Source organism: Rhinolophus ferrumequinum, chromosome 2 (assembly GCF_004115265.2).
Source record: "Rhinolophus ferrumequinum isolate MPI-CBG mRhiFer1 chromosome 2, mRhiFer1_v1.p, whole genome shotgun sequence".
Classification (NCBI taxonomy): Eukaryota; Metazoa; Chordata; class Mammalia; order Chiroptera; family Rhinolophidae; genus Rhinolophus; species Rhinolophus ferrumequinum.
The window spans coordinates 72,070,254-72,098,178 of record NC_046285.1 but is presented as its reverse complement, the minus strand read 5'-3'; the positions used below and the strand labels follow the sequence as shown (position 1 = coordinate 72,098,178).

The 27,925-nt window shown below is 37.4% G+C and overlaps 1 protein-coding gene across 9 annotated transcripts in view; it reads right to left on the bottom strand.

The window, feature by feature from the left end:
- The window catches only part of PHC3 (polyhomeotic homolog 3), a 71,524-nt gene extending 47,651 nt beyond the window's left edge, over positions 1-23,873 (bottom strand). For 7 of the 9 annotated variants that reach the window (XR_004424880.1, XM_033125571.1, XM_033125601.1 and 4 more), the window contains exons 1-5: positions 23,830-23,873; positions 21,196-21,361; positions 17,337-17,492; positions 16,150-16,227; positions 503-661 (exon numbers count right to left, since the gene is read on the bottom strand). Coding sequence is in view for 8 of the 9 variants with exons in the window: in XM_033125571.1 (XP_032981462.1) it covers positions 503-661; positions 16,150-16,227; positions 17,337-17,492; positions 21,196-21,361; positions 23,830-23,843 (573 nt within the window). In the remaining variant the exon portion in view is untranslated. Of the gene's footprint in view, positions 1-502; positions 662-16,149; positions 16,228-17,336; positions 17,493-21,195; positions 21,362-22,941; positions 23,028-23,829 lie in introns of those variants that run through there. The other 2 variants (XM_033125578.1, XM_033125585.1) reach the window with 2 other exon arrangements.
- Positions 23,874-27,925: the final 4,052 nt, after the last annotated feature.

Here is a 27,925-nt window from a genome sequence, read left to right as displayed (position 1 = left end):
AATTCCAATCCAAATTTCAGAAGATTCCACAATATAAATTCTAACTTATGTTAAAACAACCAAGTTTTTAACATTTCTAACTATTTCATCAAATCTAAGATGTCAAAGATATACAATAATTTTATGTATCACTATAAGGACCAATTATAACTGTAAGATGACATCACTTATAAAATGCATTTCAGTTTCAGAGATGTTAAAATGTGAAAAAAGGTTTGAAATCAGTAAAATGTGATACTAAAAAATAATGACTCCTATGATACAGAATCTGTTAAGCTTCCCGATGTTGCTGATTACTATTTGATACACCAAGAAGGCCTACCAATTAAAAGTAGAACTTTTCATGACATAAATGTACAAGAGCTAAGCACATGCACACACAAAAAAATGGTTAAAACATTTCTTCAATATTAAAAATGCCTCTTATTGCATCAAATCAAGAAATATTTTGATCTATCTCAAGTCCTTAAACACTGAAAAAATTTGGTAGCTCACATCTTACCATTTGAGCTCGGAGATACATTTGAGCTTGGCTTGCCGTTAGGGTGGGGGAGGTACTCCCTAGTAACATAGTCTGTTGGGTAATACTGCCGCTGGTGGAACTGGAAGCCTGGGAACGGCTTATTAACTGTGCAGGTGTAGGAGAAGTGGAGAGGTTGATCTAAGGAAGAAAACATATTAGGTCATAGGCTTCCATTTCTTGCTTCCAGGTCACTGAATGTCACCAAGCTGCACTCAGGCAATCGATGGTATATACAGTGGCTAAGGAACCTGGAAGAGAGGGCTTCATCTTTAACAGACGCCCCTCACTTCCTTGGGCAATTATTTGCGTATAGGCAAATGACAGCATTTACTGGTTAGTAATTAGAACAATTTTGAAGGATATCCTCAATGTGTTTCAATAAGATTCCAGTATCTTAAAATATCATTTCCACTACCTCCCAAATATTATGGCTAATGTTCCATTAATTTAATATTCCACATAATAACTTAAAACATTCAAATCAACCGTTTACACTAATTTGTCAGTTTCTGTCACATTCTGAGGGGTTTCTGAAGTGAACAAAAATTAAAACACAGATAATCCATTCATATATATAAAAACACATGCAACATATAATTAGCAAAAACATTCTCCCCCAAAAAGCTCTCAGAGAAGAAACTACAATTGCTACTTGTCAAACAGACAGAATTAAATTATAAACACTATTTAAAGTTTAAAACTACTGTTAAAGAATAAATTAGTGCATAGTCTATTTCTAGGATACATAAGAGATTAGTAACAATTGTATCTTTGAAGGTAAACCAGGTGGCATAGGTAGGGAACAGGGCAAAGGCAAATACGTATACCCTTTTTATCTTTCCAAGGTCATACCTTATGCATGTAACACCCATTTTAAAAATAAATAATATTTTTAATGAGAGTAACATAATCTGACCTCAAATCCTTTTTGTGGACAAAGCAGAGAATAAAATTAAGAAATTGTTTATTAGACTTTTGATTCAAGCAATAAGGCAGACTGGACTAATACATCCTGTGCCAAATACACTAACTGCAATGATAGATCAACATGAAAAATAAGAATATATAGCTGAATTCAAAAAAGGGAAGGGGAGAAGGGAATTTCTGGGTGCCAGAAAGGAAGAAACTCAAAGATGTAAAGCTGCAGCTGACTTCAAGGCAGACTTGGGGGGTACTAGCTTACAGATACAGAAGACCTGATTTTGAGCCTATTTCGGGGAAGAGCTGGAAGTAAATACGCTATTTTGAGCCAAGATCCTCAAAAGGGCTGCTTAATATATGAAAAGGGAGCTGGAAAAGCTCCACCCATATCCTGAGAAACAGCGAGGAAGTTTGCCATCTGCCCTGCTCAGTGGAGGGAGAGAGGCTTCTATGAGAATCAAAACACCAGGCTTGTGCCACGTGGGGGTACAGAATCCAAATTTACACTGCCTGTACAGTTCTATAATCCACCCCAAACATTAGCATTTGCACTAGTCTAGGACATTTGTTAAACTGAAATGACTGGAGGAAGCTGAGTGAAGGCTATACAGGAGGACCTTTCTGTACTATTTTTGTAACTTCCCATGAGTCTATATTTATTTTAAAATAAAAAATTAAAAAAAAAAACTATACAGGGGGTATACAAGAGTTGGTTAATTAATTCCCTAAATTTAGCTGTATCGTTTAAGTATTTAATTTTAATACGTAATCCTGTAGTTCAGTACATAAACACAAAATACAGAATTAGTCTGCAATCTGTTTTCTACTTCTAGCATACCACTAAAACCCCTTTAGCAATAACCACCAATGCCTTCTATCTGACAAATTCAGTGGATGCTTTTCAGACCATTCCCTTTCAACATTCTTTACCAGCTCTTCTTTCTGGCCCACCCCCAAAATGTTCATGCTTTGTCCTCAACATTTCTCTTCTTGAATTCCCAGATTATCACATCTAATCCTATAGTTTCAAAGGATTGATGACTCTCAATCCTTGATGACACTCTTATTCTGAGCTCCAGATCCAAACATCCACAGAACACATCTTTCTGGATGTCTCTTACCAACCGAAACTCAACATGTTCAAACACCAAACTCATTATTATTCCTTCTTAAACCAGCTCCTCCTCAAATGGCCACTGGTATTTTTAAACCCCCCACAACAGATTATCTGGGAGTCATCCTGATTCTTCCCTCTCCTTTACCACACACATCTCATTGTTTCTACACCTTTATTCTCCTTTTCATTGTGATTTTTAATCACTTAGTTTGAGTCTGGGCCTACAGCACGTCCACCTGGGTTACTTTAACAGATGCAAACTGATCTCCCTACTTGGAATCTTGCCTCTTCCTACTTGCCAGATAATCTTTCCCTGATTTTATTAATAATTAACCATTTAAAGACCTTCTGGATAATGTTCAGCCTCCCCTGACTCTAGCATCATCTCCTCTCACTCCTCCACACACACCCTTCTCACGAGCCATATGACGCTCTCTGCAATGTCGTGATGTCTCAGGCCTACGTGGCCCCAGTAACAGTGCTCTGGCCGGGCCTGGTCATCCTCCTCCTGCCTCATCCCATCCCCACCTATGTAGCGAACAACTTCCTTTCAAAAAGCTTCTGCTCTAATAAGCTTTTCAGGCATCCCTACATCCCATAGAACTATTCCTCCTCCTTCTTGCCTGTTAACTTCCATATACTTCTAGCATATATTTCTATCCCTCCCTTCTAAATAACAATTTAAGAGAGTGGGGACCACGTGTTATTCATCTTTATATATCCAATATCTATAAAAATGTCTTCATTCAGTAAGTTTATTAAGTTAATGAATGCCAGGTTATTTTAAGGCATACTTCATAGTTTTAATGTAATATAATATATAAGCCCATCAAAGAGCATGAGTGTGTGTATGAGAAAAAAAATGTTTTGATATAGACCATAACAAAATAGAGTAAAAATGCAGACAGTGTGATATCAGTACAACTGTATTTTTGATGCTATATAATAAATTACTAATAAGTCCCCCAAAAAACTTATTCTTTTTTACATCACTCTATAAACAGACACTTTGGGGAAAGCCTTGCTCCAAAGATTAAGTCACTCAGCAGTATAAAACTGGACCCAGGTTTTCCAACTCATGTATTTTGGCATTCAGGGCTTTCCTATATCCTGAAAGCTCGCTGATTTGGGTCACTCTGCAGTAATAATGCCTTGTCACTTTTTTCCCAGTCAGTGATGAAAGAGATGGGGAAGGAAGGGAGGAAAGAAGAGAAAGGCAAAGAGAGGCTGAGCGACTCTAGTAAGGATAGACCACACACGATTTAACAAAAACATAATAAAAGTCTTTTTAAAAAATGACTGGCTGATAGCCAAAATGCTTGAAAGTACTCTTTAAGGAAGTAGAACACAAAGTACAAACAGAATGCTTTTCTTTTTCTTAAAAAAGAAAAAAAGGAAGTAAGAAAACTTCTTAACCACCTGCATTCTACTTTGTCTAAGTTCTGAGATCAAAGAACAAATACCATGTTTATTTTTAAGCTCCATATAGTTAGTAACATTTCAGGCAATGTCTACTAATGAGTACCCAGTGGTCAGGACCACCACTGCAAGAGGCCCATCTCCACAGCAGGCCTGACTGAAAAAAAAATCCTCCTTTCCTTTCCACAACTGATCAGGCTCTCCTCTATTTTCTGCTTTGCTCTGCTGACCTGAACCAGATGCCCAAATTGTTTCCATTATTTTCTCTGTCAATTCCGTCCCAACTCTCCTAATGCTCTTTCACTTTAAAGGCTTGGCCAATCCTTGCACTTCATACCACAAGCCCCACACTTCATAAAGAAACTTACTCCCTGACCCTATTACTAGAAGCTCTCTCCCCACTGGCACTAATTCCAAGAGTCAGCAGAGAAAACCAAGTCTGCCAAGAAAAACCACTTAGCTCTCAACCATCTCTTGGTGCCCCCAAAAGGTTCACACAGGCTCTCTGGCCCAGAGTAGTCCCTAGAGCCAAAGCCCATTTGAGAGCCACTATGGCATTTGATTAATCAAAGTCAATCAAGTATATCTACAGTACACAGACATTAAAAGAATGATGTATACCTGTATTAAATGGCATGAAAATATCTTAATGACCCACTGTTGAGTGAAAAAACTATGGAATAACATGTAGAGTATTATCCCACTTCTTTAATTACATACAAATGTCTCTGTGTATGTATATGTACATATCACATGAGAAAATATATTGAGAGAAAAATGACTGTACTGTATACAGAGGGTGCCAAAAATGTATACATATTTTAAGAAATGGAAAAACTATTAAAATTGTAATAATCAATATATACATACCAATAACAAAAGATGAATACACGTCACGTTTGACTTCTGCAATTACAAGAGGTGCTCAAAGTGGTTAGTTACCATCAGCGGCCAGACACTTCTGGTTATGGCAAGCTGCTGCTTGAGCAGCATTGACCAAAGTGTCCACCTATATACATTTTTTGGCACAAACAATAATGCATACAGTACTCCCCCCTTATCCGTGGTTTTGCTTTCCATGGTCAACATAGCCCAAAAATATTAAATAGAAAATTCCAGAAATAAACAATTCATAAGTTTTAAATTGCATGTCATTCTGAGTAGCATACAGAAATCTCGCACCATCCTCCTCCGTCCTGCTTAGGACGTGAATCATCCCTTTGTCTGGTGTATCCATCCTCTATGTGCTGCCTGCCCATTAGTCACTGAGTAGCCATCTCAGTTACCAGGACCTGGGGCTTAGGTGAAAGTAACCCTTATTTTACCTAATAATGGTCCCAAAGCCATTCATATAACTTTTATTACAGTATATTGTTGTAATCGTTGTATTTTATTATTAATTATTGTTGGTAATCTCTTACTGTACCTAATTTGTAAATTAAACACTATCATAGATATATATGAATAGGAAAAAACCATACATATAACATTCTGTACTATTTGCAGGTTCAGACATCCAATGGGTGTCTTGGAATGGATCCCTGTGGATAACAGGGGACTACTGTACTCACTAAACTGTTTATAATTAGATTCGATACACATACACACACCCTGGAAGAATAGTCCAAATGTTAAAGATGAATAATGCCTCCTGGGGTAAAATCTGGAATGACCTATATTTTCTTTTTCAAAGGTTTTGTCTGTAGGAATTAACATTAGTATAAAGGGGAAATGCTATTTTCCTTTTCAATGTTTATTTTGCTATATTGTTTTGTTTTTATCCCTTTAGAGCAGCATATGAATTTCCTTGCCTCATTATTCAGTGGGAATTTTTATGTAATTCAAATATCTAGACATATAAAACTATATAGAAATTTCAAGTAATAGTATCTACCCATGAAGGATTCCTTAAGAAACTACATTTTTAATAATGAAATTAAATGAAATGCCTACCCTATTATAGAAACTATTAATTCTACTTTCTTCTATAAAAGCTATAAAAAAAACACAGCAAAACAATCTCACCATTTCCCAATTGCTTTCAGATTTTGACACCCTAGAAAAGCTGCAATGCTAAAACAATGAAAACATTAGAAATAACTTAGATGTCCAGCAACGGGGGTAGTTATCTAAGATAAAGCACATCTATACTACGCAATACTACACAGTCGCTTAAGTAAGTGAGACTGAGCTCTGTGTACTAACCAAGAAAGATCTCAATACCTACTGTTAAACGTAAAAGACAAAATGCAGAACACCTCCCTGTGTTTACCACGTGCAGAAAAAACCGTGTGTTAAACATATACATACATTTCTTTATGCCACGTATGCCCATGATGCATAGGCAAAGATCTGGAGGGATATCCCGCGAATTAAGGAGACAGAAGGACTGTAGGGGAAAGGAGGCTGAAGGGACTTAACATTTTTTTTTACTTTTTACTTGGAATATTTTACAAGAATGCAGTAAAGCTACTCATGACCATAAAAATATTCACAGCTTTATTTTAGACTAGTATTAAATTTTGCAATAGGTTTCTAAGCTCAATCATTTGAAATTATATATTTTTTAAAATCCTTGAAAACAATGAGTTTTAAAACTTAAAATATTCCCTAAAATAGTAGAGAATGAGTACCTTAGCAATAGGACACTGAGAATGACTGGTTACAAGCAAGAAATTTTCTCTCAAATTAAATCATGATGAATTCATTTGATATGTGGTTGATCTGACTTAGACATTTTTAGGGAAAACTGAACATTTTTGAGGTTATTGATCTAAAAATAATCTCACTGACACAATAAGTGTACTTTTCTTAATAAATTAAGAAAAAATAATAAGTTGAAGAGATCACAACACGTCAGTCCTAAGTACTTTCGCATGTATTAACCCAAGAAGGAGACTGTCCTATACAACCACAGTAATATATCACACCTAAGAAATGTAATATTAAGAAATAATAACTAGCATATGCTCCATATTTGGATTCCCTCAGGTAGTCGCCAAAATACCTTTTATGCCCTTTTCTCCCATCTAGAATTTAATTAAGGATCACACAATGCCGGTGGGATGTCCTGTGTATCTTCGTTTAATACACAAAGGTCTTCTCTCTCTCCCAGGAAAACAGTGCATATATAGTGGATAGAGAGGGAGATATAGCACATTATGACAAACTTAATAATTGGCATAAATAGCTACATGAAGGGCATACAAGGGTCACTGCTTAGTCTTTCCATTTTTCTGTAGGTTTAAATATTTTTTTAAAAACTTGGGGATAAAAGAACATCAAACAACAAAAACACACACCCATAAAGCAAAAAGAAAGAGAGAGGAGGGTGCCATCTGTATCAAGATACTTCATCACATTTCTAGACCCAAAGAAGATGGCATCGTACTGACAGAAGAAACAGCTGGAAGCTGCAGTCCAGAATATAGGAAGAAACAGACCAAAGCGGATTTAGACCCAAGATTTAGAGGCTGGAAGCAATGGGGCCAGAACCTGAAGGATTATCTGCAAGTCCACCCAGGATACAGACTCGCCAGTCATAACACCATCCCTCTCCCACCTAGAACAGGCACTGAGACCGAGAAAGAAAGGTCTCCTCTAAATAAGTCAAAGAACTGCCAAGGAAAAGCTAGGCTTCTAGCATGGACACTCGTATCTTGAAGTAAAATCCTCCTTATTCTGAAACTTGCTCATCAGCCTTATGGCCAGCTTCTTACCTGCATACCTTCAATTCTAAAACCTGCCAAAAATATATCCTTTCCACTGTCACAACCTCTGCTATTCCCACATGCAAATACAGAAATTCTTATCAGACTTTCCACTAAGGAAAGAGCTGCTGGGGGCAGATCTATTTTCAGAGCAGTGGAAGTAATGCACCTTGATTAATTCTAATAATCACTCACTCTCAAATATAAGCAGAAAACCAAGTTTTTAAAGAAGAAACTGCTTTCTCTTATAAGAGAAAAACCAGCAGCATGAAAGAAAAAGACCACGACAGTTCCTAAGGAAATAAATTATTCAGGAAACAGACGAAAAGTATTTTAAAATTAGATAAGTATCATAACAGAAATCTAAAATATTTCATCCATAATAGAAAAGCAGTATACTATGAAAAAAGAATGAGAAATGCTCATAGAAATTGGAAATACAACGGCTGAAATAATTTTTTTCCTAAATATAAAAGGAAAGCGTTTTTTAAAAGGAAGGAAATATCCCAAAACAAAGTAAAAAGATAAAGACAGAAAATGAGTAAAAAGCTAAAAGAAATAAAGGATCAATCCAGAAAGACCAACATCCAACTAAGGAGCTCTAGAAAGAAAGAACAGAGAAAAGAGCAAGAAATAAAAAAATTTTAAATCCATTTTAGTTTCATACACATGAACACTGAACACCTGGTTTTCACACTACGGGGGTCCAATAAGTGTCCTGCATAACGACATCTGCACACATCCTCATGAAACTCCAAAAAACTAAAGAAAGACAAACCTAAAATACAAGAGAGAGAAAGAACCAATTACCCCCAGAGGAATGCTAATGAGACTTAACATCAGCCTCGTCTTCAGCAATACTAAGAGTTTGAAAACAATGGTGCTTGCTTTCAAATTTACTAAGAAAAATTATTTTCAATGTAGAATTTATGTAAAAATAATTATTTTAAAAGGTAAGGGGAGGGAATTTGCAGATCTATAAAGATTCCAAGTTTATCTTCCATATACCCTTCACAAGTAGTTATTAGAAGATACTCCAGTAAAACAAAACTCGTATTACAGTGCCCTTTGACTGTTTATATTTCCATATCCTGTAATACACTGTACCCTAAAACCTTTGCTCACTTTGAATTCTCGGCACCAAACAGCATGCCTGGAACCACGCTGGCATTCAGTAAGGCCGTACTGGCACAGAAATGAATTCCTGGAAGTAAGTTCTGCTGTTTCAGGATCATGAGCTCATGGTAAGTCCTCTTCTCTGCAAACTCTACATATTTTTTGAAGCTCTGGTTAAATCCCATACAAGAAGTCTTCCCCAACTATCCAACCCCAAAGACCTCTTTTCTGTTAACTCCCACGGCATTTATCACTTAATTATACACTGTTATGTTATTGACTGATATGCCTAGGCATAATTCTTCAAATGCGCATTACTGTCCCTGGGGGAAGGGACTGTCACTCATCTGTATGCCCAGTACCTGCTAACTGGCTGCCTGTCCATAACTGGCAACAAATGAATCTCATCACTGAGGTCAGGGTATAGATTCTCTTCTATAACGCAATTTCAGGCAATCAGAATATATCCTAAAATGATCCTTTGAATTGCAGATAATCGACTTGCAGTAATCAAGAATTAAAATTAATATTATGCATTACATATTCTAGTTGATGATTATAACACCTTTAATTTCATTTTCAACAAATATTTATTACACTCTTACTATGGGACAGGTGCTTTTTTATAATACATATAAACTATTTAAGAAACCCAGACAGAATCTTAGGTTAACATCTAAACTACTGGTTCTCAAACTTTTTTTTTTAATAGAAACCATTCTTCAAACGCAGTCTTATTCTGAACTCCCAGATTCAAACACATCATAGAACTGTTTTGCCTATAGCTTAGGGTAAGGTCCAGAGCCCCAGGTATCTTAGTCTGCTCAGGCTGCCATAACAAAGTACCACAGACTGTGTAGCTTAAACAACAGAAATGTATTTCTTACAGTTCTAGAGGCTAGAACGTCCAAGATCAAGTGCCAGCCATTCAGGTTCTGGTTAGAGATCTTGCTGGTTTATAGATGGCTGCCTTCTCACTGGGTCCTCCCATGGGGGGAGACAAATAGAGCGGGAGGGAGGTAAGGAACTCCGACATCTCTTCCTCTTTTATGAGGACACCAGGTCTACTGGATCAGGGCTCCACCTCTATGACATCATTTAGTCACCTCCTTAAAGGCCCTGTTTCGAATACAGTCACGTAGGATTTTAGGACTTTCAACACATGAATTTGTTGAGATGCAATTCAGGGCATAGCACCATCTCTTGCAATTTCTCCATGATCTAGATCAGACGACATCTGGATGAAAGGACTGAAAATCACCTAAACACCTCAGTTTTACATAAGGACATTAAATGACTTGCCCTAAGACATGTCACCAGTCAGTCATAGAATTAACACTAAAACCCAGGTCCCTTATTTCCATCTACCAAACTTTCGCTCATGATTTCTACAATTGTCAGTGAAGTCACCATGCACTCGGGACTTGAATTTTCCATGAGATGTACAAGGCATCACTAATCACCAGAAGTCCCACATGAACTCCAAACTCATTTATCCAAGTCTACTCACCATCTACAGGTGAGTGTCTAATATACATCACAAACTTAAAATGTCCAAAACCAAACTCCTGATTTCCTTCTCCAACACCTGCTTTGGCAGATCCTTCCAGATGCTCAAGCCAAAATACTAGTTATCCTCAACACTTTGCCTTTCTTCACAATTCTATTCAATTCATCAACATATCCTGTTAGCTCTACTTTCGAATTATATCCAAATTCCTATAATAAAATACTGGAGAAAAAAATATTCAGAATCTGGCTTACCACTTCGCATCACACTTGTCACCATCATTGTCAACCAACCAATATCTCTGTCTTGGATTATTACAAGCACCACTTAACTGGTCTTCCTGCTTCTATCTTTGCCCCTTAGATACCTGTGTGAGATCATGTCATTTCCCTACTGAAAAAACTCTCCAATAGCTTCCCAACTCATGCAGAGTAAAACCCACAGGTTTTATAATCTCTTCATGACGAGATTATAATTACATCTCTAATGTCATCTCTAAGTCATACTCCTGCTCATTCCACTCCAGCCACACTGCCCTCTTTTCTGTTCCTTGAGCATGTTTGCCTCCCTCACCCTCCTTCAAATGCCATCTTTATTAGCAATGCTTTCTCTGACCACCCTTGTTAAAAATAGCAAATTCCCTCATCCCATTCCCCTCCTTTGCTTGATTTTTCTCTACAGCACTTACCATCACATGACATTTTATATACTAGCTGACTATCTATCCCTAGCTCCATAAGGACAGAGATTTTGTCTGTTGTGTTGCTGGATTCCCAGCACCTAGAAGGATGTCTGGCATGTATTAAATGCTCAGTATATATTTGTTGAATGAATACTCATATATGAATGAAGTCATAAAACTAACTGGGCTTCAAAAGCTCACCTTGTCTAGCACAATAGCTAGAAAGCTATTAAAAATAAGGTTTTCCCCTTTTTTACAAAATAGTACCGTGAATTATAGTCAAAACATTTGGGAATAATGTAGATTCCAGGGCCAAAAAATAAAGAGAGAGAAAGGGAATGAGATACAAACAGCCTTTGAGTCATTCAGAGATTTACGATTGCAATTTCCAAACACAATCTTTTGCAGCTGAAAATGCCCTAAGACTTAGGAGAGAATTATGGCACTTCACTTACAGTAATACAAATAAAATTAACCATAGGCCTATCTATTTACATTTATGTATAGAAATGAACAGTAGTAAGACAAGAAAGCTTCACAAAAAACTTTGTCAGGGCAAAGGGGACTATTTACTCTATACATTTGTATTGTCTGTCTCTTAGACAACAAAAGTATATTTTTTTATTTAGGCAATATAAAAATTGACAAAATAAAGCTCTTTAATCTACTTCCTCAGAGAGAACCACTGATGAACAGTTTGTTGTGTATTACAGATTTTCTTCCTGCATAATCAGACAGATACATAAATATAATTTTAAAAAATTAAGTTAAATGACAGGAATTCTGTTTCTAGGACGATGAAAGACATATGTTTCCCTATTCCTCCCCCTAAGTACAACTAATAACCCTGTATGTTACATATAAAATAAACGTAAGATGATCCCAAAGGTGGAGAAAAGCAGACTGGCTAGGGACCTCAGGACCCAGTGAACAATGTAGTTGTGAGCTCCTTGGGTTTTCATTTGTCTCATGTAATCAAAACTTGGAGTTAAAGAAGTCAGTAACCAACCCAGAAACACCAATGGGTGCAGACAAAAAGAAGCCCCAATGAAAGATTGCTCTTTCTAGAATATAGGACCAGGAAAAGGATGGCCTAGCAACATAGAAAACTTTTAGACAAAAATTGCTGTACTTCAGCCAAACACCACAGAAAACATTGTGGCCACGCCACATCCATACCCACACCAGCAAAGACTTAGACTGCCACCCTCGCCAGGCTGTAATGAGGCACCCCAAGCCCCCCAGTCCCTCCAAAGGGTTAGTGTCAGAGAAGGCCAGGTATGTAGCCAGGACTTTGATCCCAGCCAGGCAGTAACACCACCGCCAACCTGCCCCATCCCTGCAGTATGAGTGGGGACCATGTGGGGAGCAGTAGCAGGCAGTCCGACCTCCCAGCCAGGAAGGCATTCATGGAGGCCTACTGAGGAGCCAGAAATCTCACCTCTACTCAGCAATTCTGGGGAGCACCTCCTTGGGTGTCCATGGAGACCAAACAGGGAACCTGGACATCTACTCCCATATGGCAGTAAAGAGGTAACACATGCTCCATTTCAGAAGCCAACGAAAACATAAAGTTTAAATAAGATCCACAGTCTCATAACATAATACTGAAAACATCCAGGTTTCAATCAAAAATCACTCGTCATACCAAGAACCAGAAAGACCTCAAGCTAAATGAAAAGCATTCATCATAAAAACGCTTTGAACAAGCTGTTATGAGCCCACTTAAAACAAATGAAAAAAAATATACTCTCAGAAAAGCAATAGAAGATATAAAGAAAAACCAAATGGGAAGTTTAGAACTAAAAGAAAAATAGCATAACCTAAATAAGTTAAATGAGATCATACTATATATTCTTGCTTTTTTTTCAACGTAATGCCTAATGAAAATCCAAACACACATAGAGCACTTTTAGTAGCTATCATAATGTTCTAATGTATGAATGAACTATCATTTATTTAATCCTCAAATAATGGACAGTTATATTGTTTATAATTTTTCACTATTATAAACAATGCATAACTGCACAATTATTTGTCATTTTTACATAATTATCTGTAATTTTTAGTAAATTACATCACTAAAAATGAGAGCGCTATATGAAAGGGCATGCACAGTTTAAGTTTTCATATACATTGCCAAATAACTCTCCAGAAAAACTGTACCAGTTACATTCCCTCTAATAGTGTGAGTCTACCTATTAGGTTGCTGCAAAAGTTATTGCGGTTTTTGCAATTATTTTTAACCTTTTAAACTGCAATTCCTATTGCACCAACCTAATACTTTCTCACATCCTTGCCAACAATGGGTATTGTCTCAATGCTTTTGCTTTGTAATTTGATAAGTGAAAACAGTACATCATTGTTGTTTTTACATACATTTCTTTATCATTAAGAAGAGAAATACATTTTCATGTGTTTAAAAGCCAAAAATAGTCTTTCTTTTGAAAATCACCAATGCAGGTCTTTTGTGAATTCTGTTTATCTTACATATCAAAGAGCCCAAACATAAGCTGGTTGGCAAATATGGTTTAAATATATTTTCAACCATTTTGTTGTTTTTTAACTTTGTTGATAACTTTTTTTTTTTTGCAGAAGTTTTTAATGGGTTTATATTTCATTTTAGCAAATCAAATTTAACTAAATCTTAGTGCCATTCAGTTGAAGTACATCTAAAGGCTCAGTCCCACCTAGTTTTACAGCGAATTAATCATAAAATCCCCTCTCACTACTGTTAAGAATCCAGAATTAGTCTTCGTGCTATTGAGGGGAAAGAAGAGGATGCTGGCACCCGCTAATGACCTACACATTCAATTAACAACAGCTTTCTCCACATACAGTCTCCCCAGGTGGTATGATTGGACCCTGGCTCCATTTTTTAAAATAATTTTCCATTTCCCCATTGGGATCTCACTCCTACTTTCAACCTCAAAATTATATGGCTAGTGACTTGACAACCTACCTTGTAGCCCTTTCTTCTACTGAAAACCATTTCCCATGGCTTTCACTGTTCTCTGGAAACTTACCTCAAAAAAACCAAAACTCTGAAAAACGACTAGACTGCCACCTGACAGATCATCATTATCACTATCGAGACATTTCTGCCACCATGCTCTGCCTCTTTTTCAGAGGTTGACCTAAATTTACTAAGCTACCTTGCGTATCATAATTTGAACTGCTTAGTTAACTCACTTGAGCGTATTGCTCAGCTGAGATAGAAAATAACCAAAATTAGATATATTACTCCTTTTTTTTCTTGAGTATCTGTTCTTCCTACTTACTTCTTTTCCCCCACCAGCCACTCACAGGTTCTGACATACTTCATTACACAAGGGTGCGTGGTTATGACAAGTAGCACTAACAATGTCTAAAAAATAAGTACAATCACTAGAACTGTAATTTCTGTGAAGGTCACATGCATGAAGTCATAATGAGAGAAGAAAAGTTTAAAAGAATACCTTTTAAAAATGTGAAGGGAAAAAAATTTAAAATACTTATCTCTGTTTGCCAGTGTTATTCCAGAATTTCACAGAATAAAGAATTCGTCTATAATTTTTTAACCAGCCCACAAAATGTTTACTAGTCCTTTCCTGAACTACCAATATATTAATTAAACATATATCTGACATCAATAACCACAGCTATAGTATAATGCTTAGGGTCAGATTACATTACTTAGATTTTTCACTTTCTTCACTTTAACATTTTCAGTCTAAGAAATCAAAAGTTAATTTCTTTTTCAAAAGTTATTTTGATTCATGTTCTAGGATACTTCCATGCTAAAAAGGAATTTTTTAATTAAAAATACCAGATCAATACCTAGAAAAACAACTATATGCTTCCCATACATGTACTTAGTCAGCAAAGACCATATCCTTAGCTGAAGTAAATAGAGCACAAGTTCACCTTCAATTTTCTGGCAATCTACAAACTATACTGGACTCAATTTTACAAAATATTAAATTATTACTATTTTGGATCAGGAAAAAATAAAGGACATTATAAGGTTAACTCAGTGGTTCTCAACCAGGGGCAATTTTGCCCCCAGAAACATTTGGCACTGCCTAGAGACATTTTTGGTTGACGCAATAGGAGAAGAAGGAGGGCCATAGCCTACTGGTATCTAAATGGATAGAAGCTAGGGATGCTGCTAAACATTCTACAATGTACAAGACAGCCCCCACAAACAAAGAATTATCTAGTCCAAAATATCTATAGTGATGGGGTTGGGAAGTCTAGAACATGTGATGAAATTTTAATATGGACTGCATGTATCAATAATAAATTTCCTGAATTTGATCATTTTCATGTGGCTTCAAAAAAAAGACGACTTTGTTCCTAAGAAATACATATCAAAGAATTTAGGAGTAAAGGAACATGTCTCAACTTACCCGCTAACGGTTCAGAAAAATATGTAAATATGCAGAGAGGGAAAAAAAGAATGATAAAGCAAGGAGCCAAATGCTAATAACTGGTGAATCTGAGTAAAAGGTATAAAGAAAACTTTTTTCATTCTTGCGATTTGAAATTATATCAAAATAAAAAGTTAAACAAGTATTACCATGCCTGCAAATTTCTTTTAACCAGGAAACTCAGCACAATTTCCCAATATACTATATGTGCAATATAGCAAATCGGCTTTCTTTTACTCCTTTCTCAAAATAAATTACACTATCTTGAGCGGATACTTGAAAATTTGACCCATATAACTCAAGTAAGCATAAGCTGAAAAGTTAATTTATAAAATGCCAATTTCACAGAAAAAGCTAGAAACATTTAGATGTCCACCAAGGATATGACATTCTTTAGTATATTACAGTAAATGCATGGCGCAGTACCCCTGCATTGTATATTTCAGGTTTTCAATACACACTGGAAACTGTAATCACTTAGAACCATAAAAGATCTGAATACAATCAATGGGAAAGCATGTATAAGAAATAATACAAAAAATACTTTTAATACTCAGATTTTCAGAAGTTTAACATTGGTTCTGAGCTCTTGGACCTTATCATTCCTATGTCTAGGTACTTGTTACTTAAATAGCATTTCAACAAATATACAATAACAGCTTTTTAAATATTAACAGTTTACTTTTGAAAAGCAGTAATAAAAATTTTTTAAATCCGGGAAAAAAATTAGGGCACTTACAGATGTCTGGGACATACTTGACTGTTGTGTGACACTTCCTGTGGGGGACGTAGATGGTCTTCCACTGGACAAACTTGCCTAAAATAATAAAATCTTTATGATATGTCTATAAAAACCCTGAAGTTAAAAACTGTCCAGTATTATAATGCCACAAAACCACTATACAAGCCAAAAACTCTATTTATAAACAAATCCATTCCACAGTCAACATGGACCAAGCTTTGGCCAAATAGATTAAGAAAAAAAGAAGCAACTGAATGGTGAAAACAGAGGACCCAAAGGCTAGTCTTATCTTAATAACTACATTCATTGTCAGTTTTGCTCTACAGGTCTCTGTCTTCTTTGAAGTGGAGTCACCACTCCAACGTTATAAAAAGGAATTGAAGCTACATCGAGTGCCAGTGGGTTTCAGTTTCCTAACTCATATGAACACGATGTTATTTAAAATTACACTACCAAAAAGAAGCAACAGCTGGGGATGTGTTTGTAACAGGAATAAACCTTTTTCAGGTTCACTCAACTGACATCTTCCTCTAATAAAATTTATGATGAAATCTCACTTACAGTTTTATTTAAATAAACAGAATAATGAAAATCTTTTTTAAAACGTAAGCATTTAATCATAAAATCATCTATTATCAGTAGGTACAGTATGATTAGATTTTAGAAACATGCATATGCATATTTATATAGAGAATTTCTAGAGGGATACATAGTAAACTGTTAAAACAGAAGCCACCTCTGAAAAGTGGAAAACAGCAGTGGATGATGAAAGGAACACCTATACTTCACCTCTTATAAATAATTTTATACTATTTGACTTTTTAATAAATGTAAATTATTTGCATACAAAAAGACCTTTTTTGTTAAAATATAAGTATAATTCATGTAACCCTAAGTATTCACTGTTGTACCTAGAATTTTATACACAAAATCATGATACCAGTATAGCATTTCTGCCATGTAGATAAAAAGCAGTGGAAAAAAGCTAGCAATAAAGTAACATATAAAACATATCCATTTTTTAAAATTAACTTCCATGTGGCAGACTATTATATTTCCTCAAGTAAAAATAATCACAAAACATCTGAGAACTCTGAAATAATACCCAATGTGTTTATTTTCAGTAATTATCCACAGATAATATCAAATTGGCCTCCTAATTCTTCATTCCGTTTCAGTCTTACCTGAACAGCAGCGAGGCTCTGTAGTTGGGAGCTGCTGAGGTGCTGCTGCTGCAGAGCTGCAGTGTGCAGCATTAAGTGCTGCTGTTGAGCTGCGTACATTTGCTGAAGGTACTGAGCCGCTGAGCTGGGGGGGCGATGCAATGCCTGTTGAATTACCTGTGATAAGTCAATTGAACCAATGTCAAAATCACAACCTTAGCCTTAACCTTCACCGTGAAAAAAGTGGCAGTTTGAAATTTCACTACTTTAATATTCAACATCATCAAGCTTATTAACATAGTTCTCTCCTAGTTATGTATCAGTAGGATTCACTAATCTGTACAAATTAACATCACCCAGTATGGGCAAAAGAAAAAACTGCCACCAAGCATTTGAAAAGATCTTCAATCTCATTAGTAATCAAAACTTACAAATTAAAACACAATACTATTTTCCAACTTTCAGATGGATAAAGATTTAAAAGAATACTACTACTAACTGAGGAAACAGATACTCTCACAAATGTTAGTAAGAATGTAAATTAAAAGTTGGATAAAAAAGAGAGGAATCTGTATAACCCTGCGGCCATCACAAATAGTAACACAGATCAGTGCTATCCAACACAGCAGCCACAAGCCACATACACCTCCTGCGCACTTACAATGTGGCTAGTGCAATGAAAGAACTGAGTTTTTAATTTTACTTTAATTTAAATATAAAGTCATATGCAACTAGTAGTTCCTATATTGAACAGCACAGATATATCTATATTTATTAACAAAAAAATTCCCAAATATATCATACGGTGAAAAAAAGCAGGTTACTAAATAGTATACAGAATAAAGATACCATTTTTATGCTAAAAAATCTGAAAAAACATTCAGGAAAACATTAAAAGACTACCGATGGGTAGCTAGATTAGAGGTGATTTTCATCTTCTCATTTGTACTTCAAATGTCTGAAAAAACAGAATGAGTAGGTATTATATGAATAATCACAAAAATTACAAAGAGATTTCATTTTTAGAAAATTACTAATTACTTTTTCAAATGTAATTTTTCAAATGTTTTAAAATGTTTTTTAAATGTCAGATTCCTTGTTTCAATTGTTTCTATTCACTGTTAATTACTGTGAATAGTTATTAGTAAAATATAAAATCTCAGCCTGAAACTTCATAAATAGATAAATGTAGAAAAGTCCAGTATTCTAACAGAAAAATCCTTTTTCTGTTCCAACCACGCCAGTCACATGGTCTGCAACCACACCCCAAAGTCACCTCCTGCCCACAGTGACTCTGACACAGCCCAGAAGCCTAATAGCAGCATCAAACCAGTTTGCAAAGAACTAAGGGAGTAATAGAGTCATCTCCTACAGCTTGAGGATCTAAGACAGGACACCTTGAACTACAAAGCCATGAATCTCTTTATCCAAATTCCAAGAAAGCATATTTCCTTGTGTTGTTTGCTTTTATAATATGTATTCCTATTTCATCTTTCCGACTATAGATTGCTAGACCTGCTACAAACCCTTGTCACAAAATCAATGTGGGCTTCTAACCCCTTATTGCAGGGGACTACAGATCAGCATTAAGTAATTTAGAATTATAACAATATGTCTTTTTGGTCAGGTAAATCTACATGTTCTTTTTTTGCATTTTTTAAATATATATTTTAATTTTTTTTGTATTTTTTAAATATATGTTCTTCTAATTCCATAACAAAATTCTAAAATCAAACCAAAATAACAAATACATAATCTATTTGATGGATATTTTTGTCAGAGTATAGTAATTTTTTCTATTGTCAGCATAGTCTTTCTTTACCATTCAATGCCATACTCATGGGAGAGAGACTTTTTAAATACAAGTTAAAGATACAGCACACTGTTTTCATTTTGTTCCTCTAAAGCAGGGGTGTCCAAACTTTTTTCAACGTTTTTCACCAAGGGCCCTATGCGGTAAAATACACAAACAGCCGGGCCACTCACTGGAGGTGAAGTACGTATTGCCTCACCTGGTTTATTTAAGTAAACTAAATATATTTTTGGAATTTGCTGCGGGCCAATTAACAATGGATTGCGGGCCACAGTTGGCCCGCCGGCCGCAGTTTGGACACCCCTGCTCTAAAGGAACAAGGAAGGTACATAGAATTCACAGGACTGAAAAAGAAAGCTGGAAGGTATTAAAAAACTACTTAAGTAGTTCAATAAATACTTGACTACATTTTAGGGGAAGCAATTCTGTGATCTCATAAAAACTAATGTTAGTGGTATTTGTGAGATTTATCTGTATCTATACATCTGCAGTAACACTTCTTAAAAAATTTTTTATTAACGTATAGCTGACATACAATATAATAGTAGTTTCAGGTGTACAACATCGTGATTCAACATCTATATATCTTGCAAGTGGTCACCCTGACAAGTCTAGTAACCTTCTATTACCATACAAAGTTATTATGATATTATTAACTATATTCCCTATGTTGTACATTATATCCCTGAGTAACACTTTGTTTTTTACTAACACATCCAGCTTAGATAAAAACTAGAGAACGAAATGGCATATTAAAATACTATATCATCTGTATGCTAAAAGATCTAGACACTCTTCCCTATATCCCTTGCCTCAAAAAGCTGAAGAACATTTAAAACACTTTCTGCATTCCCAGTTTGAATTTTTCAACTACCTGGATCTCCAACAATTCTGATTGTACCCATGATAAGTTTATAATCCTAAACCATAGAACAGTTAAATAGCCGTTATACTTAGATATCCACTCTACAATAATGAATGGGAAGAGTACTACATCACAAACAGTTATTTTCAGGGTAGAATGCAACTGTGGGGATTCTATAGAGAGTAAGCAGGTGTAACGGAAAAAATAAGACCTCATAGAGTGGTTAAGGACATAACTCTAAAGTCAGAGAACCTACTGGCTATGTTAGTTTAGGAAAGTGAGTTAGCCTGCTTAAAATACTGGTTTTCCCATAGATAAAATGGAGATAATAATAGTATCTACTTTATAGAGGTGTAGTGAGGATTAAAAGAGATGATCCATGTAAATTATTTATCAAATGCTTGGCACATAGCAATTGTTCAATAAATATTAGCTATTATTATTTATCGGGTATAATTTAATGCTCTACATGCTTCCTTTAATCCTCATAGTAACTAATGAAGTAGGTAGTCTCACCCTCATTTTATAGTTTCCTGAGGCTCAAGATTGTGCCTCTCACCCAAGCCTACACAGCTACTAATGATAAAGAAAATGGAATTCACACAAAGAACATATCAGACTGCAATGCCCATACCATTTTTATGCAATACTACCACACTGCCTCAATTTTCATTACTGTAAAGGTTAACTAAGTAAACTTCATTTTCTCAACTAAGTGAAGAGCCAAAGACTTTTCCTAAATATCCCTTTTCCTTCTGCCCCTAAAGAGCTTTAGAATGAAACTATCTGCTTTTGGACCACTTGGGTTTAAAACGAACCTCTTTATGCATCTACAGCCCTGCATAGATCTCCCTAATAGTCTGTATTTTGGGTTCAAATATAAAGTAACCCAGAAAAACCTAGAGTCATTCTGCTGCTGGGTTCTAGATTGAGTGTCTCCATTGTAGCAGCAGCTTAGAGACCTTCCAATTATAATTTTCCTGACATATCACTGTATAAGCTACACGCCAATACATGGAAGCCCCCTCAACAGAATGATTATTAGATAAATTTTTGCATGTTTCACACATTAACAATTCTAACTGTACTCACTTAGAGGACGTCATTTAACTTATTGAAGGATATGAAACAATAGATTAATCTGGCTTAAGCAAAAACTAATTGCATCCTAAGTCTTAGCCTACCCATTATAACTGAAATACCTGTACAGCATGTCGGTCTGAGCCACTGTAGACTGAGATCTGCGGTTGCTGCATTCGAGAGGAGGAAGTGGTGATGGTGGTAGTGGTGGTGCTACTGGTTGTTGTCGAAACAGAGGATGTTCCAGGGTTTGGTTCACTATCCATAGCTGTACTGTGATCCTTAAATCTGGCAGATAGCAAAGGGTTTGTATTGGCAAAAGTATTATCCTCTGGGCTTTAAAGAATATTTGAATTCCAAAGAAATAATCAGCAACAGTCTAAATTTCTAAGGCCCTCAAAATACAGACAGCACCTAACAGTTAGAAAAAGTACTTCATAAATATAAATATATAGTATATTTAATACTTAATACCAACAAAATTTGAATTCAAATGATTCAGGATATGTAACTCACATAAAGCTTGGCCTGAAGTTTATCTTTTCGTGATTGAAAGAAGATGAGAGTTTTGAAACCAAAACAGGTGATGAGAGAATACTAAACTACCTAATAAAAACTCAAGCAACACCAGAGTACTTTAAAATATTTATTAACATTCTTTTGACCATATTAATTACAAATTAAGGTCATTCTTATCTAGACATTAAATAGGATGCCTAAGGACTTGTGCTAATAAGCTTAGTTTTTGGCTACCATATATACTTTGCTTTAAAAATCAGTTCTCTTAGAAAATAATAATAATTTTATAAAAAATCACACTGGCTTTTTCCCTAATTAGTCTACTTGGTCCTTAGTATATCTAATAACTCTGAGTAATACTTGTAAGCAGATTACTCTGGGTAAATAGAGAAGCAGCTGACAACAATTTCTCCACTTCTTTACTAAAAATCTTTTTCCGAACAATTGCCTGAAATTTCAAAAACAGCATAATTATGCCACTTTCTTCAGGTATGGACAGTAAAATACATTTTTGTACAAGACTTCCCGATGGTTTGCTTTTTTTCCCCCTCCACTATTACAAACTCACTTCACTGTTATGGTACAAAATTCCACTAAATACAGAATCTGTATCTGAATAAATTCAAACAATATTTTATTTTAAGTCAATTTTCAGGGCCTCCATATTGTTAAAAAGCTAGAACTACGAGTAATTGTTGTAGGGTTAGAAATGCACCACAATGGTGAAAAGCACACTTGAGAATATACTGATTTTATCTGCCTTTCTTATTGGTCTTTTCTTCTGCGAAACAAAATCTAACCCACCTCATGTTAGCAGCATTGACAAAATGTAACAAGAACACTTTCTACTTCACCAAAAGACAAAGGAATTTGGTCCTAATTGCACATGCATACACTATTCCCATATGGTGTCCTTTTATGTACAAGTTTTCTTTGTTCTTTATATCATTTCTGTAAATATTTATATGTTCTGCAAGGAATCAAATGTTTAAAAAAATCTCAACTTAATAAGCAGAAAAGTGAAAGGAAAAAAGTGTGGGAGGGGACTAACTCTTCCCTTACTTTTTATTAGTAAATGACTCATTCACCTTTATGCTTCTCTGTCGGTTTTTTAAAATAGTGTTTCAAGCTGCCTTCCAATTATCAAATCACAGCATCACATGGTAACTGTTCATCCTACAGACTTAGTGGTCGATAAGGTAAACTTTTTCCAAATTACTGGCTGTCATAACACGTCTGAACTGTGTACCAATGATATGCACAAAGCCGGCTTACATTCTTTTAGAGTGCTATTCTGCTCAGCCACATCCTCAAACCCAAACTCAACGGTAAGCAGTTTAGTAACTAACCAAATATGATCACAGAGAATCCAAATTGTAGGCACAAGTCTAAACATTGTGAGTGGGACCGGCCAAACCATTGAAATGCATTTGGATACCTGGCACAAAAGAACAATTTCTGTAACTCCACTGTCTCTGCAGAGTAATGCCTGCAACATACAGCCGGCAGTCCTGCTACACCAGAGGCCTACCCAGAAAACGCTAAGTTTGTGTCGCTAACTAAGCATGCCATCACACGGCCACACAAGAATGTGGCCCCTCTAGGGAGGTATCAACTGCAGCCAGAGACCCAAAGGAAAGATCTTTCCTTCCAGGGTGTTTTCTGGCTGACCAGACCCGCAGGATCCCCGCCGCTCTAAGGCCGGCGTTGGGACACCACCTCCACGCCTCCCCGGGGAGGGCGATGAACAACCCCACGTCTCGGGTTCTCCCATGGAGCGGTGGGGTGGCGCCGGGATCAGGAAGAGAGGAGCGCGAAGGAGGCCTGGCAGTACCCGCCCAGCCCTACCCAGCCTCCGCGGGGCCCCCGGCGCCGGCAGCCGTGACAAGGCTGCCCGCGGGGCCCACTTGCAGGAATGACAGCGCCTGCGAGGCCTACAGTAGCTCATCCCCCGGAAGACCCCAGCGGCCAGCGTCCCAAGGGTGACCCTGCGTGCAGGGCTCCGCTGATCCGGGACCAGACGGTTGAAGGGGCGCTCCCGCCTGGAGGTTAACTGGACCCTTACAGTTCGCCTCCGCCCCCGACACGGGCCAAGCGGGCTCCTCCACACTAAGGAAGCTCTGGGGTCTCCCTTTCCCCGCACTGCCCACGAAAGAGCCCAGAGCTTTCCCCCTGGGGATGTGTCGCTGCGCCTACTCGCCCCCCGTTACGACATCAGTCACCAGCAAGTCACTCACTCCGCTTCCGCCATCTTCTCTCCTCCATCACTAATACGGGCTGCGCATGCGCCCCCCGGCGGCGGGCGGAGGGGCGGGGTCGGCTCAGCCCCGGGGCCCCAGAGGTCACGTGGGGTCATCAGCTTCCAAACCCCCCTCCAAACTCTGGCTCTGCTCGTTCTGGGGAGTGACCAGGTTTCCCCAATTTAAATACCAGTGTCTCACCTCCAACCCCTCGCTTTCTCTTGCCTACGGTCTTCTTGCTCTTGGGGAAGGGTCTGTAATCAAGATATGAAAAGTTCTGCTTAGATTGTTAAATTAAAAATTTGAAAAACATATAAATACTAAAGCCTGTTCAAACTGTAAAGAGTGGGATGAAAGAAAATACCAAGAATATTGGATGCTTAGGTCTCAGAGAGAAAAGAAATGCTCTGGTGACTGCAAGGCTTGTTGCCTGGGACACATTGGAGTTTGAGGGTAGGAACTAGCAGTCCTTCTCTCAGTCTCAGAGATGGTGTTCTGGATGCCAGTGAGGAAAGGGTTAAAGAATCATCCTGATTATCCCATGAATATCATTCATGTCTTTGACATGAATTTACTAAGTGCTTAGTTAGGATTACAAAACTAGAATACCATTGACGAGGTGGCTTAAACAATTATTTCTCCCAGTTCTAGAGGTGCTGTCAGATGAGGTGTCTGGAGAAGCGCTCTTCCTGGTTTGCAGAGAGCCACCTTATTTGCTAATGATGTTTGCAAACAAGGAACAGCTACCAGTTTACTAATGTTGCTATATACATAAATGCGTATATATACACACACACATACACACACACACACATATATACACATATACTTATATATGTATATATGACAACTACTGTGAGGCAAGATGAGACAAACATATAAAGATGAGTATAAAAAGTCTCTTTCTGGGGTAGCCAGTTGTCTTAGTTGGTTAGAGTGCAATTCTTGTAACACCAGGATTGCCGGTTCGATTCCCGCATGGGCCACTGTGAGCTGCACCCTCCACAATTACTGTACATTGAAACAATTACTTGACTTGGAGCTGGTGGGTCCTGGAAAAACACATTTAAAATAAATGAAAGTTAAAAAAAAAGAAAGGCTCTTTCTTCTAAGAAGTCTTAATCTGGAGTGTGGAGTGGGTTTTACAGAGACATCCGTACAATCTAATAAGTGTTCTGAAACATCCATTAAGTGCTTTGGAAACCTTAAATTCAAGAAATAATAAACCTTTACTGCCTTTCACAGAAAAAAGTGTAATGATCACAACAATGTCTTCTTTTTGCATTCCTTAAGATGGTGGAATCACACTTATTTCAAGAATTGAGAAATAAAGCACTGACAGAAATCCACCATAAAGTGTAATATGATCTAATAAAAAGTATACTTAATCTTAGAAATCTTGTTTTCCAGAGTCTCCCCAGGGAGGGGAATAGAACACCTCCTATGTAAGCTAAATTGTCCCTTTACCTCCTTTCCTCATCTCATAATATTGTTTCTTTACCTTATTTTCCTCTCTGAGAACAGTACCCTTCCTACTCCTCCTAGGAGAACTCACTGAGAAAGTCCCCTTTGAAAGTCCCTGTAGATGCTTAAAAATAAGATATTACTACTTTTTCTTTCTTTTTTGACATGCTCATATGATGTCATTGTCATTCAACTCTCAAGAATCAACTGTTCATTGGTATTGCTGAATTTTTTGTTTAGAAAAACTAAAGTGAAAAAAGCAGTGTTATACCTAAGATGGAAAGTGCATAATTCAAAGGACTATTTGGAATAAATAGGCCGAAATTGTTCCTTTTCGTCTCTTTTTCCCTTGAATATCTAAGGCCTATTATCTATATTGTCACCTTATACAGATTGTCTTTACAAGTCAGAATGTTAGGTAAAGTCAGACCAGTATTGCTTTCTAGAAACATTTCAGAATTTCAACCCTAACTCTAACCTAACCGATCACCTCATCTCCATAAATCCCTACTCTGACTGGTGGACCACAGGGATGTTTTGGGTCTCCTAGAATTAGTGTCAGATCAGGGCCAGCGTCCAGTAGTCACCAAAAGGTCTGATTGTTTCCTTTTCCCCTGTGCACAGTTACCCTGGTAAAAGGTTGAAGGTCCCTTAGGTGAAGGCTGGAGAAAGATTAACAGTATAAATTTTTTGGCAGTGTGTCAGTGTCCTGCCACTTGGCCCCTGCCACCCAATTACTCCTATTGCATTTAGGTTTCCCAATTCAGTGGTTGCAGTTCCCACTGTAAGTTCTGACCTATAGAGAAGAGTGATCTCAGAGCTATTCAAGGATGCCAGGGTTTCCCTCAGAAACTGCCATGGACTGAATGTTTGTGTTCCTCTTAAATATGTAAAAGCCCTAATCCCCAATGTGATAGGGATTTGGAGCCCTTGGGAGGTAATTAGGTCATCAAAGTGGAGCCTTCATAAATGGGATTAGTGCTCTTATAAGAAGAGACATGAGAGAGATGTCTCTCTCTCTCTCTCTCTACCATGTGAAGATACAGCAACAAGTTAGCCTTCTGCAAAGCAGGAAGAAGGCTCTCACCAGATACCACACCTGACAAGCATCTTGATCTTGGACTTCCAGCCTCTAGAACTGGGAGAAATATTTGTTTGTTGTTTAAGCCACCAGTCTATGGTATTTGTTACAGCAGCCCTCTTTAGGGTGCCCTGAGACCCAATTTCCAATTTGGGGGGGTTGATGGTGGTTCCCACACCAACAAACAATTCTTGGATACTAGCAGGGTATCCAAGTATTCAACTCAATTCTGACACTATCTACCTGGTTAGATTCCGCAGATTAAGGGTTCAATCCTACAAGACTGTCCCCTCGGCCACACTTGAGACGCAAGTCGAAAGCCCAGGCTACTACCTGTGCTTCTGACCAATAAGCAACAGATTGGAGATTTCAATGACCCTCTCCTTGGACTTCAGGCTCCAGTACCAAGTCTAGGTTGTTACCTGTGCTACTAACCTAACGGCTATAAATCAGAGGTCCCCACGACCCCTCCTCTGGCTCAATTAATTTGCTAGAGCGGCTCACAAAACTCAGAAAAACACTTTACTTACTAGATCACTGATTTATTATAAGAGGATATAACTCAGGAAGTGCCAGATGGAAGAGGTGCATAGGGCAAGGTTGTGAAAAGGAGCACCGATCATCCATGCCCTCTCCATGCACGCTACTCTCCAGCACCTCCATGTGTTCACCAACCCAAAAGCTCTCCGCAACCCTGTCTTTTGGGGTTTTGACGGAGGCTTCATTATATAGTTATGTTTGATTAAATCATTGGCCATTGATTCAACTTCCAGTCCCTCTCCCCTCTGTGGAGGCAGGCATGGGGTGGGGAGGCATGGGACTGCAAGGTCCTCCTGCCAACCAACTGGAACCCTTAAGTAGGGGTCCAAAAGTCACCTCATTAACATGACAAAAGACAACTTTATGGCCCTTATCCCTTAGGAAATTGCAAGGGTTTTAGGAGTTTTGCCAGTAATGGTGTCAAAGACCTAACATATATTTCTTAATTATAAATCACTGTATCACAAGCCCAAACTGACTAACACAAGCCTACAGGCCAAATATAGCCCGCTACTTGTTTTTGTCCAGCTCTCAAGCTAAGAATGGTTCCTACATTTTCTAATGATTGGGGTGAAAATAAGAAGAATATTTTGTGACAAGTGAAAATTATATGAAATTTAAATTTCAGTGTCCACAAATAAAGTCTTACTGGAACATATCCACACTCATTCATTTATGTGTTGTCTATGGCTGCTTTTGTGCTACAAGGGCAGAGCTGAATAGTTTCAATAGACACGACAATGGTCCACTTTCTATCTGTCCCTTTACAGAAAAAGTCTGCTGACCTCTGTTCTATGTTCACCTCTGTTCACTGATCACCCTGTGCTGGACACTTTCAGGGTAGTTAACACAGCACACAATGTCCTACGCCCCACCTAGCCAGTGATTGTCCTCATAGGATCCTATGTTGGAGACAAAAAGTCCAGCAGACCCAGATTTGATTACTGGGCTCACTACATTACCAAGTGAGCCACCTTGGGAAGTGATTGAACTGCTTCAAGTTTTAGT